Raw genomic sequence first — 15,561 nt, forward strand, 5'->3', positions numbered from 1 at the left:
CACAGGTCAGTGCTGAGTGTGTTTGGTGTTACTGGCCCAAGGGACAGTGCTTGACTCGCTGTCACGGGCTGCCAGTGGCTGTCCAGAGCCTAGAGCTTGGTGGGCCAGGCTCTCCGACAGCTCACTGTAGCCACTCCCCCTGTCTTTACTGCCTACGTTTGCCTGCCGGGATTCTGGGAGAGCTGGTGTGGGAAACGTCACGGAAGCCAGCCTCAGGGCATCTGACTCCCCTTGGCTGCGAAGACAGGCCCTCACAGCAGACAGGCTGCACTCAGGCCTTTTGGATGTGGTTTTGTCTTTTGTAAACCCACACTGGCCAATCCCAATCACCTACTTGCTTTCATGTGCCCAGATCCTCATTCTTGACGTTTTTGAAGACAGGCATAAAGTTGTCCTTTCCCCAGTCCCGGGAGACCTCCCTCAGCTGCAGCCTTTCAAAAGGCAGCGGTCTTGGATTGGCCTCCTCCAGTTCAGGTGCTCAGCAGGACCCGGCTCTTGGCATCCAGCACAGCTCTCTATCGATACAAATAAATATGAATAGGACATGAAACCAAATATAAACATTTCTAAAACAGTGTTAGTGTAATAATAAAACATTGTAATATCTAGGAGTTCTAGACACAAAAAATAGTTTTACCTAAAATGTTGGTCATTCCAATAAATACTTGAGGATGCTTCAGTTGTCACTTGAAACAAGTGCATTAAGCAAAAAAGTTAAAAAAATATACAAGCCACAGTAAGAAAATTACTGTGACCATTGTGACCAGATGATGACTGTGGAGATTTAATGTCCAACCAAGCATGAATAAATAGTGCAGTACCTCACTTATTCAAGGTGACATGTTCAAAACATATACAGTGAGGCTCACTGGGTTATTGCCAGATCCATAAAGATAGTGGAACACTTCCTGCAGAGTTTAAAACCACCAGGCTCTTTTTTTTCCCCCCAGGAAAAGGTGATAAAATCTTTTGCAAAACTTTCTGACCATAAAATTCATAGTTCAAGATCAGATTGTAAGGAAGTAAAATAAGGCAACTTATTTTTATTGAAAAAGTCTCTTTCGTAAAGGAACTGCCTTTTAGTTTATCAGTAGATGGGCCCAGTGTAACATTATCATCAGAGTCCAAGTGGTGATATTGACCGGGTGATGTCCATGCTAGCTCCTGCCTTCTGCCACTATCTGACCAGAACCAGAGGGAAAGATTTTATTACATTTTGACCTGCAGAAATGACACATACACACTAGTGACCTGCAGTGGTTATAGAAGATCTATCGCCATTATTTTTCTTTTTAAAAAAGCAGTCTATATAAATCTTCAATCTGTACAGACTAGTGGACCACATCTCTCTTTGACAACCCTTTGTGAAAATCTTTTGGGATACAGGGACCATGATCCAGTCACATGTACCAGCAGAAAGTTCCTGCTGATATGTCTGTATCTGGTCTGGATCCTTCTTTTTCTGCTACAGAAAGATGCCAGTGCCAGGTGATAATCCCTGACCAACACAGTGCCCTTATAACTTTTGACTTCTCATACAGGAACAACTTGCAGCTCAGAGTGCTGTCAACAGATCTAGAATAATAGATATACTAGAGGATATGATCCCATTACTGTAACCTTATTACCTTAGTGGTTTCCACATTAGATATCTTTATTCAAAAAGCTAACTGCATTGCTAATACTGTATTTCAGTACTTGTTCTCTGATACAACAGATGCATGAATTTCATAGCCAGCTATGTAATGATGTAACACTTCAGGAGAAGGTATCCTAACATTACAAAAAAGCAGCTGCTTGCGTTTGTCTGAGTAGGATACAAATTTTCTTTCTCATGTAAAGCTCATTTAAAAAATGAGATATCCCAGCAGGCATAACGGGGGGTTTGCCATTTATCCTGTTATTATCATCTCAAATGCTTGGTCCTACATGTTGTAGAGAAAACTTTGGTTTTCAAGCAGAGTTTCAATACACAAAATATAAGTCAACACAAGTTTTGAGTAAGAATTTGAACATGACTCTTCCTGTATTCACAGAGTCTTTTAGCTCCTTGTATTGCACAGATTAATTCCTTTCATTGATGAATGACGTAACACATTCCTTCACCCTTCGTGACCTGAATATTTCTCCATTTTAAGATGCTCTTTGAAATAATCAGCTGTCCAAGAAATCTACACATACTTAGCCAGTTCCCTCCTTTTCATATAGGAACATTTTCAATTACAGAAACCTGTAAGTGCTTGAAATTTCTCATCATCAGCAGTAGAATATAAAAAGCAAAACCAGTGATTTAATACATAGACAACTCTTGTTTTCTGAGGAACCAATTAAAATACAGAGTTCTGTAAACCCTAGCTCATGTTGGACAGCAACAGGCTCCTGATGGAATGGACTCCTCTGCTAAGCAGTTAAATCTGACTCCCTGCAAAACCAGACACAAACAGATGCACATGGCAGGGTGTCTACCTGCAACCTTCTGATTCTCACAGTCCACAAGATTTATACAAAGGTAACTGCTCTCCCAGAAGATGATAAAAGCCTGGATTCCCTTACCCACCCCTTGGTAGGTGATTCTCCAGTGACTGATCCTCTCACAACACTGCTGACAGCTCCACAGAACAGTGGTAATTGGGCAGAATTACACTTCCAGAAAATGGTCTCTAATAATGTTGCTACTATGAGGTGTATCTTGGTCTGTACAATGTCTACTGTAAAGTTTCTGAAGTTTTTTGTTCCTTGGCCGTTGTGAATTTGTAATAGCCCTTTTGTCTTTGTATTAACCCTAACAGGCTTACACTTGAATCTTTTTACTCTTGTACTCCTTACTTTTCACTTTTTTTTAACAAAGAACAGGCTTTTAAAGAATAGACTAAGCTTTTCAGCAGTAAAAAAAGATAATTTTAAGGCTTCCCCAAACACCTGCCTTCAAAAGTCTGCTGCTGAGTCAAGTAACTGCACACTTTGCCCATGCCTCAGAGGAAGTCCTGGCTCCCAAGCGACCTGCTTCCAGCCTCAGGTCTGCCCAGGCTGGTTTCAAGGTTAATCCTGAGTCTTCATTAGCAATGGTGTAAACCATGGTGTAGCACTTTGGTGGTACAGTAGAACACCCACATAATCACGCACCTGTCTCTACTGCGTCTTCCTCCAAAACTCTGCTGTAGTGAATTTTTACAGTCTTGCTGCAAAAAAGCCCCAGTAAAGGCTGTTACAGGCTACAGTGAGGAAAAGACATTAAGACACAAGGGAAACAAACACAGGTTTGGTAATTATACTTTATTGCAACTCCAGTGCTTTGCTCCTGAAGACTCCTTTAGCTAAATTTGTTTCAGGCTTTTTTCCTCCTGTACCAATTAAAACACGATAAGCATGTATAATTTTCTTATTATTTTATTGAAAAGATACATTTAAAAAAATACACAGACATCTTACTATTATGGATTGCTGATAAAGATGCTCTAAAAGTTAATTCTTTTTTTTTTTTCTCCTTTCTTCCACCTGTAGTCCCCATTATCACACAATGACTCCAGTCTGAACACTGCATATTGATTCACCTTTATAAAAGGGTTGGGGAGGTAAGAAGATAGGTGGGACATTACTGCAATATAGTCAATAAACAGAGAATATGGTCAATTATAAATATTTTATGTTCTGTACATTATTGCATTAGGGAGCCACAATGTTATGCAGCATCATTACAAAGGAAACTAGTTAGAAATTAAGAAAACAGGATATTTACGTACAAACACATGGATCCATTGTCTTCTTGAACAATGCATGTGAGCTGTGGCAATGTGCAATTGAAAAGCTTCTTTTCTCTTTAAACATTGCTTAGCAACACCAGTGAAGAAACAACAAAAATAAGTTAAATGAAAGTAGCAAACAAGCAGTAATCTTAACTCTATGTTATATGGCTTTCTATTTTTGATTTCTCTAAATAAAGTATGACACAAAAGAAATAATTAAAAGCTTCAGCGTTGCATTGCTTTCAAACATTTGCACAGAAACTAAAAATATTAAAATCAGACGTGATACATCTGTAATACTGCACAAGATACACCAGTACTGGGGTCTAGGACAGCACACAATCCCTGTCGACAAGAGCACACGAAAAAAATGGACGCAATTCTTTTTTGAGATGTTATCTGCTATCAAGCATTTGGTTCTTCTAACCTTTTCCTTTTTTCCACATTGGATTACACCCCGTTGCTTTTCAGAGAAGTATTTACATAGGTGTGAGTGAGGAAGACCCTAGTTTTCAAGTCTGTCAGGAAAATATTTTATGTTCCTTGATTCCAAGGTGCATCATACAAATTGAAAAGAAAAAAAAGAAAAGAAAGAAAATGAATAGATGCATGACTCTTAAATGGTATAAATTTTATGAGCAATTTAATTTTTAAGCAAATCACACTATTTTGATTAAAAAAATAGAGACAGAGTTGTGTAGACTCCGAAACGCAATGCCATCAATGATGGATTTTATGATATTTATGAGTTGTCACGCTGGATGGCACTGCAAAAGAGAAACATTTAAAAAATCTCAACCCCTTTCCTGCTTTCTTTTACCCTTTGTACTGGCCATAGTTATCTCTTTTTTACATCAATAAATTAGTATGGTGCAAAGAGTATGGAGGCAGGCGTGGCCCGGATGGGCCCGTGGGCTGGCCTGAGGAGAGCTGGTGGAATTGCTGGTGCCTGGAACAGGGATGCCGAGGGCCGGGGAGGGAGGGACAGAGCTGACGATACAGCTGCAGCTGCAGCAAGAGGAGATGAGAGGAAAGCAGGTGCCAGTGGCTTAATCATGTCCTTCTGGAATGCAAGTTTTGCCTGGAATAAAACACACACACACACAAAAGCAATGTAAATACAGTTCTCCCAACACCCACTTTTACACGAGGGAAGAAGTGAACCCTGACATAGGGAACATTGCGGCTTCTCACAGAAGCCTCATGTCAGCTCCTTAAGAACATTACTTGCACTGTCCTCTTACTCCCAGGACAATTAAAGCAACCAAAGCCTATATTTAAAGATAAATAAATGTCTTGAATCTAAAGACCATCACACTGATGTTTAGAAAGAAGCATAATTTCCAAGTGAATAACTTTATATAAATTATAACTGTGCATGAAATATTAAAAATACCCCCATGATTAAGACTTCAATATCAAAAGTCAAATTTTCCACTTGCAAAAATGAATTGTAGAACAGTGGAGTGGACAAGATGGGAAGGTGGTATTAGTCAAGTCAGCTTTGCACCTTCCAATGCAGACCTGCTCTTTTCAAAGCAGAAATATTATTTAAGATTGATACCAAAAAGAATTTTTTCTGAAATATATATTATTCAGTTTACAATCTACAATCGTTGCTGGTGCTTGTGGTGAAAGAGCTAATCAGAAATAGATACACTCTTATCTACATCTCTCACTGAAAATGGTTTGCACTACAATCATACATTCATGGAAACAAAGATACTCATGTTCTTTATAATTGGTGGTCTTGCCTTTGCAATAGATTATAAAATGATGTATTATACAAGTGAAGAAGATTAGCATGTGCAGAACGTATCGAGTGGGGACATTTAGAGGAAGCCTGCAGCATTTTCATTTGCCTCTATACAATTACAAAGACATATCAATATTTTGGCATTTACAGGCTTTTCATTTGCTTTCTCTTGCACACACACATTTGCATCTGTCTCTTTTCAACCTGTAAACTGTTTTTGTGCCATAGGTGGCAAGCACTTTTCTCTAATGAATAAAATACTGGCTGTGTCAGGAGCAAATAAATATACAAACTGTGCTGTGCTAAAGCCAGCCTGAACTCCGGCTGCAGCTGACTGGCAGAACCAGTTTGGGGGATTCCTGGAAATGCAGGTGGGTGTAAAGGGATTGGCTAGCAGCACAGAGACAGGAGTGGTGTTTGACAGCCAGTGACAGACATGGCCTGAACATACAGGCAGTCAGTTCTCCTAAAGACCTGATGGTTCTTTTGCACCAACTAACATCCACGCACTGTTCTGTTTTGCTGTATGCAGAGAATGAGCACTGGTCTTTTTATATCTTAACATTCTATATCCTTTTCCCTGACTGCATCCACCATAACTTAGAGTTATCTCAGATGTGCAAAAAGACAGAGTATATCCATTGCTGCCTTCAAGGAGAAGAGCCCTTGCCCAGCAAAACCAATACCTTTCCACAGGGCACATGGTTCACTCCCCATTCCACTGATTATTCCCTTCTTTCTAGTAGTAAATAACACTTGCAGTGCTGTCTGCATGCCTTGGACTGGGCAGACAGAATACATAGCTATCTTCAAATCTGATTGCTGTGCAGACTCAGACTGCAGGGGAAGAGAGGCTGCAGAAGCATCAGGTCTGTCATGTTCCTGTCTCTGTGCAGTGGGAGTCCCCAAGGTCACAAATTCACCCAGACAATGATGAGAAATAAAAATACTTACTGCTAAAATACTTGGGTTGCGCTGCAGTTTGTTGTAAGGACTATATTTAGGTTTCATAGGCTTTCCTGCAACTCTGTCCTTATGCCTTCGGCTGGAAATGTGCTGAAATAAATATCCTCACATTTAATTAGCTGTTTAAACATTTCTCGGTTTTGAGTTTGAAACTGATTTATCAGCAGGATATGCCTAAGCCCCTGCTTGTAAGATAAAGTAGGTTCTTTAGAGAGAGCAAAGATGAATTTTGCTAAATTAAACATAACAATTTGGAGTACATCAAATAGAGAATCAGAAACTAATCAAATACAGAATATTTTGTGCTTCAAGACAGGCTCTGCAAATTATTGATATTTTGGTTAGTATTTCCTTTTCCACTTGAGGAGCTTTCAACCAGGCACAGCTGTAATCACTAGGTCATAGGGATATTCAGAAGTAAGAGGTAAATTTCCATCTTGCTGATACTGTTCAGTTGTATAAATAATTCAATATTAGCTGAAGGAAGAACCAGTACCCAGGGATATATCTACACATGCAATTTAATATTATCTTAGAGCTAACTAAAATAACAGGGAATGAGAGGACACAACCACACAGCACAGCACCATCCAGTCAGAGATCCAGGTATCAGAATCACTGTATTTGTATGGGCACAGCTCTGAACCCAGGGCTAATTGGCTCAGACAGACAACAGTTCCACAGTCACACAACAGCTACACTGTTAATGATAATGTTGTTCTACATATTTCAGACATAGCTACAGTATTACCCTACTGGTGATTGTCTCAAAACAATAGATTTGAGTCATGTTTGCCTTCTCACATAGCATTAAACATTATTCCAGCAGACTGAAACAGCACTGAAAGATGAATTCAGGGAACCTCAGTCCAGAATTTCTTATAGTTGGGAGAACAAGGTTCAAATCTCTATCTTGAACCACAGAAAACCTGTAAATGAGATCTTCTATGTCATTCATTGATTCTGACACTTCTGCTTTACAACTCTCAAGCCCATTTTTCTCAACTGAAACGAGGTGAACTTGACCTATGATAACATATTTAGAAATAGTTGTGGGATGACAGATAAATACTGAGTTCATTTAGAATTCACCAACACATCTTCACACAGTCCTACACTGCACCTACAACACTGTAACACAACTTAAACCAACAGAGCTCGAGATACATGCACTTTACCTGTTTAAGCTGAATTTCTGAATTAACATGGACATCACAGATTTCACAATGGAACGTCTTGTTTTGCAGCCCTGAGCCTTTACTGCCATTCTGCACCTTCACTCGGGATCCAGGCCTAGGGTAAGACTTGATGGGACCAGCACCATTCCGAGCTTCGACCATGGTCTTGTGCTTGGAGCCTAACGGGCAAGGAAATGCAGGTGAGTTCATGATCAGCAGCACAAAAGCAAGTCCCTCAGCCTTGGGACTTTGTAACACATTTATCTTCAAGACAGAATGGTTAAAGTCACCACAGACTGGAACTAATGATCACTCTTGTTTTGGTCAGTGTAGTTCCCATGTCCTCAATCTAAAGGCAAGCCAGAAGGCTTTGTGCAAAAAAGGGAACAGCAGGCATGCTGGACCTCACTGTTTGGGGGCAGTGTGTGACTGTGTGGCCAAAGTGTTTGCTGATTATTCTTCTGCCAAATTCCATAGAGCCAGTGAACAGCAGACAAGGGTATTAGCCAAGACTGGGACAGGAACCACAGCACTACCTCAAAACCTGCCTGGGAACAGTAATACCTCAATAAATATCCTCTGATTCAGAAGAAATGGCTGCTTTGCCCATTTCAAGAACGGATTACAGCTGTAAAACCAGCTTCAATGGCTTGTTAACAAGCTTTACAGCACCAGCACATCATACACAGACAGAGCACACTAGGCATTGCTGCTTGTGACCCAAAAAAAGATGCATATCTAATCTTCAATAATCAGAAAATTCTAGGACATTTAGGAAACTTAACAAGCCCACCCTAAAATTATCAAAAATATCAAATAACAAAAATTATTCTAAGTTTTACCAGCAAAATAACAGATACCAATGATGAGACAAAATATGAAAGAGAGAGAACACTGCCATTTTAGAAACCTTAAGTGTTACGGAAACCACTAATCATACTGTGATCCTCAGTGCGAAGGTATGAAGGGATCTGATTAGTTAACATGAACTGTAGGGATTTTGTCAGCTAAAAATTTAGAGTGTACATGAAGGACAGTTTAAAAAAAAAATTAGTGCTTTAATAGAATATCAAACACCACACAGGAAACTGCCATTAACAGGACCGGTTTTGCAACTTCGTATTTTAAGTTTTAACTAGAAGACGCTTCAGTGAAGTGTGGCTACCATCTTAATACACTGAATTTTAAAAATATCAACATACAACTGACTTGTACTGTATGGATACTCACCTGTATTGTGGGCTTCTAGCTGTGAAAGGGAATTCACAGCCACTTTGCATAATGAACAGTAAAGTAGTTTTTTGGCTTTTTCCTCTTCTGACTCAGTAATTGTGCTAGCAGCTCCATTCGTGCTCTTGGAGGATGAGGCAGGTGCTGCAGGTGCTACTGCTGCCACTCCAGGTTTGGGAAGAAAAGGATCCACTTCTGTATTGGACTGCTGACTTGCACTGTTGGGTTTTGCTTTCCCTTTATCTTCTAAAAGAAACAAAATACATATGTTGTTTTATGCCACACACACAAAAATCATACAGTAATAGTCCGGTGGGTTCAGTGAACGTAACACCACAGGAGGATAATTCATCTCATTTTATAAAAGAGAGCCGCATCCTTGAAATTTTGTTAAAGTCCTACAATGAAATGTGTGTAATTTGACAAAAGGAGTGATTTTCCTGTTTTTAAGGTTACCAGTGAATATCAACAAGTTCAACAAATTCATGCCAACTGTTGTTGCTGTCGTGCTGCAGGCATTGGCAGTTGAAAGGAGCCCAAGCAATCCCAAGGGAAGCCAGGGTTAAGGACTGTGGACAGCACTCAGAAATACGCAGGGCTTTGCCCTGGGGATTAAAAAATATTTCTCAAAAGCAATACATTTGCCTTTGGAAGGGTTCAAGTTTCTCAAAGTCACTGGGAGGACACTGAAAGGCTCCAGCGCCATCTTGACATACATCCCTCATTTCAGTTCCAGGAGTTATGGTAGCTACACACATGAACACAGTAGCTAATATTTTTAGGTTTTTCCAAGAACAATTCCCCATATATTTCAGATGTCTTCTGTGTGCTTTCAATGCAATGCATTCCTTTATCACTTCACTAGATGAGTCAATCATCTGTGCTCCTACGAGACCAGTAGGCAGGTATTACTTCACTTTGCAGATGGCGATCACAAAGCAAGAGATAAAATGTCCCAGCTGTGCCTACAAAGGAACTTTGTGCCAGAGCCAGTATTCAAATGCTCCCTGCTTGCATGCTGCCTTCAAGGGCTCGTTGCATTTGAAGCTGTTCAACTGCAGGCCTTGTGACCACAAGCCATATTAGCTGCCAGGAGGAAAACAAGCTCCATCCATAACAAATATGGGATGGGAGGGGGGCAGTGCAGTGGTGCTGGTATGAGCAACTCCGAAAAAACACACATGAGAAATGACTGAATAAGTGTCACTCTGAACAACTGGAATCAAATTTCATCATCTAAGAAAGTACATCATCTACGTAAGAGCAACCTCCCCATTTGAGACCCATGGCTTAGTTTGAAACAGAGTTGAACTGACTTAAAAAACTAGGCTCTATTTTGAGCATTTATTTTTTAAACATGGACCCTTGCACTTTGTGTTTACAGCTACCAGACTCTGTCTTAACATGCCTTTGTGTATCAGGCCAAGACTGTGCTATCAAGAACTCTGAAAACAGGACTGTACCCACTCAAACAAACACTTTAAAGTGTGTATGAACTATGAATAGCCATCCTGAAACTAAACCCCACAGTTGTTGGCATATTTCCCAGAAGTGCATTGCAGTACATTGATTTTAGATTGTTATAAACCAGGAGGAAGAAAATTCTAATAAAAGAACTATTATTTTTTAAAATAACAATAAAAATACTTTGAAACTACACAATACGAACTGTAGTAAACATTGAAAACGGTCAAGTACAAAGACTACTATTATGACCAAATTAATGTTAAAACCAGATTCTGAAGGTATTTTGATTAATAAAGTATGACAAAAGAAACTGATGTTAAATTGTACTTCATAGGCTATATAATTTTAAAGTCTCCATAGCAATAAGTCACATCTGTGAAAATCCAGAATACTTTATATGACTTATGAGTCTTCATAAAATACAGTTTAAATAAATAACATTTGCTAACATTCTAAATTAAAGATTTTTCAATATGGAAAATTTCTCAGAGGTGCTAACATCTACAAATGAAATACACTGAACAGCTGTCATTGCAAATTTACATTACCAAAAACCAGAATCATTGTTGTTGTTTTTGTTCTATGCAATTCTATGCCAAACTGCAAAGGGCATAACACCAGGATATATGTGAACCAGAGTGGAATAAAGGAAGGTTCCACAGTATTTTGCATTTCAGGCCTTATAGGAAAAATACACCTACAGAACTGCAAGCTGTATGTTAACATATACCAACTACAGTGCTAGTTTGGGTTTGGTCGTTTTTTTATGTTGTTCTCCACGTATTTTTTTATGTTGTTCCCCATGTTTGGTTTTTTTTTAATGTAAGCATAAAAATTTGGTGTTTTTGAAACACCTCCTGGAGATAGAAATTATCACCCCTGTGCAACAAGCACAGTGCTTACCCTCCAGCCCACAGCCCCTGCCTACACTGATCCCACTTGACCACAAGTGGGAGCAGACTTTGTTTTGCCATCAAGTGTCTGTGGAGTAAGATCCCAAGATATGGAAGATCATGGGCCACCAATTATCATAACACGTGATGGTTCTCCAACACTGAATTTAACAGAGGATTGAAAAATTACAGATTTAATTTCCCACTTCTCCTCACTTAGCTGGCCAACAGCTGATGTAGTATGTTGATTTTTATAATACTCCCTAGATTTACAGTGTTTTCACTGATCATATTCCAACAATTCTGGAGTATACAACACGTAACAAACTAACAAAGAAACTTCTACAAAACTAGAGAGAAGTTACCAGCATGCAGCTGGGCTCAATTGTGCCAGTACCGCAGCTTTTAGAAAGAACCTCAGTTCACATAATAATTCCATCATTTGGAAAGCTTCCTGACACAAATAAGCTCTTCATCGATGGAAATGTGTAAGGAGAGACATACGCCCCTCTATGAATTAATGTTTCCTTCCACCATTCTAAATGTTTAATGCAGAACATCTTCAGAGATCATAATTGTAAGGTTATTATACAGTTTAACTCCCACAGAAAGTACACGGAGCTAAGTGCATATTTGTCACTGCAGTGGGGCCAGAACTGGGTTTTCCTGGCTTCTAAAATCAGAAAATTGCACTTCTCCAAATGGGCTTTTGATAACAGCTTATTGTTTCAATCCACAGAATTCAAAACACCATTACTTACAGTTTTATGTTTGAGACAGAAATGCCAACTATTCAACTGTGCAAAGCACAGGAAATGCAAATTGCATATATATACAAAGCACAAAGATGATTACTCTTTTATTTGTACTTATAGTACAGAGCTAACAAATAATATCTGCACACAGAAATCAAAAAATATAACTGTTAATGGCTGCACGCATACCCATACTTCCAAACTATAATTACTTTATGAAATGCATATGATGCAGCTGTAGGATTACAGTCCTCTTGCTATTTCTGAAAGTATTATTGAGAGTAGGCTCAGGGTTGTTCTGATCTCCACGTGGGTCGAGACCAATAGAGCCACACAGAGCCCAAACAAGTGCAGGAGTGAGTCCATCCTGCCTGGACCGTGGACACACCAGCTGCTGCTGCACAGCTTAGCAGAGCACAGCTGGAAGCATGGCACCAGGGCAGTACCAGCCTACTCCCTGAAGGCAGTAGCTGTGATTCAATCTGCATCAGGGTCAGGTTGAAATGCTCACACCAAAACTCATGTGCAAGAAGTTAATTTAAAATCTAATTTGTACTGTTTTCCTATATCTGTGTTCCTTGTCCATGCAGAAGAGCCGTATTTCATCTGTCTTAAATTCCTGTCTTTAATTCCAGAAAAGTAAATTGATGATTCAGGTTCTTACTGAAGCCTGAATTTATTCTGAAGTAGAGCCCAGGGAAAATAACTAAAGCAAGCTAATTAAGTATTGCTTTGGGCTTGGTAATACCAATGCTTTTCTCACCCATTACATTGTTTTAATTCTGCTTTGAAGTTGTTTTCACATATTTCTGCTTGTTTGACTCATGCTTGTGTCAGCGCCATGTTAAAATTCAAGACTTACTTATCTGATCAGTACTGCCTCATTTTGACTACACATACCAAAGTCAGGATGCTGCAGGGTAACACCTGGCAGGTTCAAACCTACAGGTTCTACTATCTCACTTCTGCAGCTGAAGTGAGTCACTGACCTTTGCAGGTCATGCCACTCTCACTACAGTTGCTGTGGCATAGACAACAGGTCCTAGCCATTAATGGTGCTTTTTTTTGAGGATGATGCTTTGGTGCACATTTAGAAAGAAGTTTTAGTTTGGAATTCATGAACTCATACATGCTATTTTCAACAACAAAGAAAGGAACTTAATATTCAGATCCTTAATTCAGAATTTACATTCTTGATGAAAATATAAAAAATGTGAATTTAAAACTCATATATTGTTGGGGAGGATGAAAGTTTGGTAAGAAAGTTTCACAGGTATGTAGGGTTGGCAGAAAGGTCTGTGAATGTAGAAACTGGGGATGAGACAGAAATGAAAGCAAGTTTTGATGCAGAGTAAAAGATGTTTTGCTGAAACTGATCGCTGAGTAACTGAGAAGGCAAAGGTTGGAGATGAGTTGGAAGGAGATTTCTAGGAGTAGGACAAAGGTATGTGACTACAAACAAAGACATGTTTTTCACCAAGTAAATAAGTCTCAAGAAGAGCATAAGTAAATAGAAAACATGTCTTTACCAAAAAGAGAGGTATGGCAGGAAAAATTTTCCACTGTAAGCTTAAATTGTAACTTACTTACTCTTGTGATTGGATAATAATGACTGTAATATGGTGATGGTAGTAGTTATGATAGACTATAGGCAAATGTAAAGGTATTGTGTATGGTGCTTATTGGTTGTTATGTGTTAAGATACTCTGCAAAGAAAAGTATGTAATGCTTTGTAACTTGAACAGAAAGTGGCTTCAGGTATGCCTACAGCTGGAGCTGGCAGGTGTAGGGCTGGCTCTGGATACCCACTCCCTGAAATGCTGTAACTTCGCCTATGCAAGAAACAGCTTTCAAGAGAGCCGCCTGAAGTCCAGACATCCTTCGTGAAACTTTCTCCTATATATATAAATCTAGAAATCTAAAAAGTTGTTCAGTATCAAAAATGTTCATTGCTACCTGCACCCCACAACATGCCTATCTGCCCAGTTTTTATCACTGACGATACATAAAACAGCTTTACAATAAAGTTCTGTTCCACAACAGCTTGTTCAAACAGCAGTTAGAATTAAAATATCCAAGGTACAGATGATACGTGATACACTTGCAAGAACCCTTTCCAATACATATGCTAAAAGCTTTTAGATATGAAGTTCTGCTACAATCCTAATAACCTTCACAAAACTGTCACGTAAATTTTCTGCTGTGTGTAATAAATAAATTTGCTCTTGCTGTGACAGTAACAAAATAATGTTTCAATTACTGAAAATACATATTTTGTGTGTGCCTGCATGTGATAAAAAGTATAACTTTGCACTTGCCTGCTTCTCTTCTCCACCAGAAACTGGGACTATTACCCACAACCTGTGCTGAAGGCTGAGCACACAGACAGGAAGGATCCTGGGACCGAGAACAGCTGCCCAGCACTGACTGTGATGGAGCTGGCTTCCCACTGGGAAGACACCATGCCATGCTGACAACCACCCACTGCCCAGCTTCAGCTTCACACCTTCCCTTGTGCCAGGTCCTTCACTGCATCCCCTAGCTCCAGGCACTGAACAGCAGCCATACACAAAGTAGTCACAGAAAAAGGGCAGCACAGACACTGCAAAGTGGCCACTGCTGTTCTACAACCTTACACTGAAGCTCTTTTGAGAGATTCACTCATTTGCCATCCTAGATGTAGAAATCTGTTTTTGTATTTCTTTTACTGGATCACACAATAGTGGACACTGCCAAGTTAGAAGAGAGCATAATGAAAAAATTACTTTTGGCAGTAAAATGTTTATTATTCTCCATTGTAAAGGTAAGAAAATAGTAAAAACCTGTGCTTCTTTTCTTCTTGAAAAATATGAAGGAAAGAGCCACACAATTTCTGCGGAGATATACTTACAGCTTTTTACCGGCTAGGCTCGTAGTTCAATGCCTTAGAAAGCCTCGGGCAGCCTAGAGAGGTAGCACGGGCAATCCAGCATTTCAGTAGCTCTAAAAGCAGCAAATGTATTAGCTGCAAAGCTGCTATCACCGGCAGAAGCAAAGAGGGAGAAATACAGCCTTCAGTTTGCCTAATTCCTGCAATTAGAGCTTTCAAAAAGAAACAGACAACAAGAGATGTTTGCAGAAAGAGTTGCAAAGGCAAAGAGGGGGGGCCCCCCTTGGTCCTTTCTTTTATTCGGAGAAGGGGAAAGGGGAGGACTGGGGGTGGACCCGGGGTGACCGGCCAGTCAGACACTGGTAAAGAGTTGGAGTTACATTTGGTTTTGCCCGCGCTTGGAACAAAGGAGTTCAGGAGCACATGGCAGAGGCAAGGCCTGGCTTGTCTCGGAGAGTGGGAAGGGAAGCTCGGAACAGGCAGCAACAAATTTCCAATGCAATTTCCAGCTTAAACCAGCCACACTATTTTTTTGCTGTATTAGAAAAACACTGTGTAACTCAGTCACTGCATGGTTATCAGGGTGATACAACTGGTGAGCACAACTGATGCACATTTAGGGGCAAAACCTTTGGTTCAATCAGCCTTGTTTATGGCCGTGCCTTACAATACCACATCACTACCGAAAGAACAACCATTTAAAG

The 15,561-nt window shown here is 39.7% G+C and overlaps 1 protein-coding gene across 9 annotated transcripts in view; it reads right to left on the bottom strand.

Annotated features, from left to right (window-relative positions):
* Positions 1 to 3,371: 3,371 nt before the first annotated feature.
* ZNF385B (zinc finger protein 385B) overlaps positions 3,372 to 15,561 on the bottom strand; it is a 165,598-nt gene continuing 153,408 nt past the window's right edge. For all 9 annotated transcript variants that reach the window (XM_039555351.1, XM_010406706.3, XM_019290629.3 and 6 more), the window contains 4 exons: positions 8,874 to 9,119; positions 7,644 to 7,822; positions 6,454 to 6,555; positions 3,372 to 4,824 (listed from right to left, as the gene is read on the bottom strand). In XM_039555351.1, coding sequence (XP_039411285.1) covers positions 4,606 to 4,824; positions 6,454 to 6,555; positions 7,644 to 7,822; positions 8,874 to 9,119 — 746 coding nt within the window. In that variant the 3' untranslated portion in view covers positions 3,372 to 4,605. The remainder of the gene's footprint in view (positions 4,825 to 6,453; positions 6,556 to 7,643; positions 7,823 to 8,873; positions 9,120 to 15,561) is intronic.

This window comes from Corvus cornix, chromosome 7 (assembly GCF_000738735.6).
Source record: "Corvus cornix cornix isolate S_Up_H32 chromosome 7, ASM73873v5, whole genome shotgun sequence".
Lineage (NCBI taxonomy): Eukaryota > Metazoa > Chordata > Aves > Passeriformes > Corvidae > Corvus > Corvus cornix.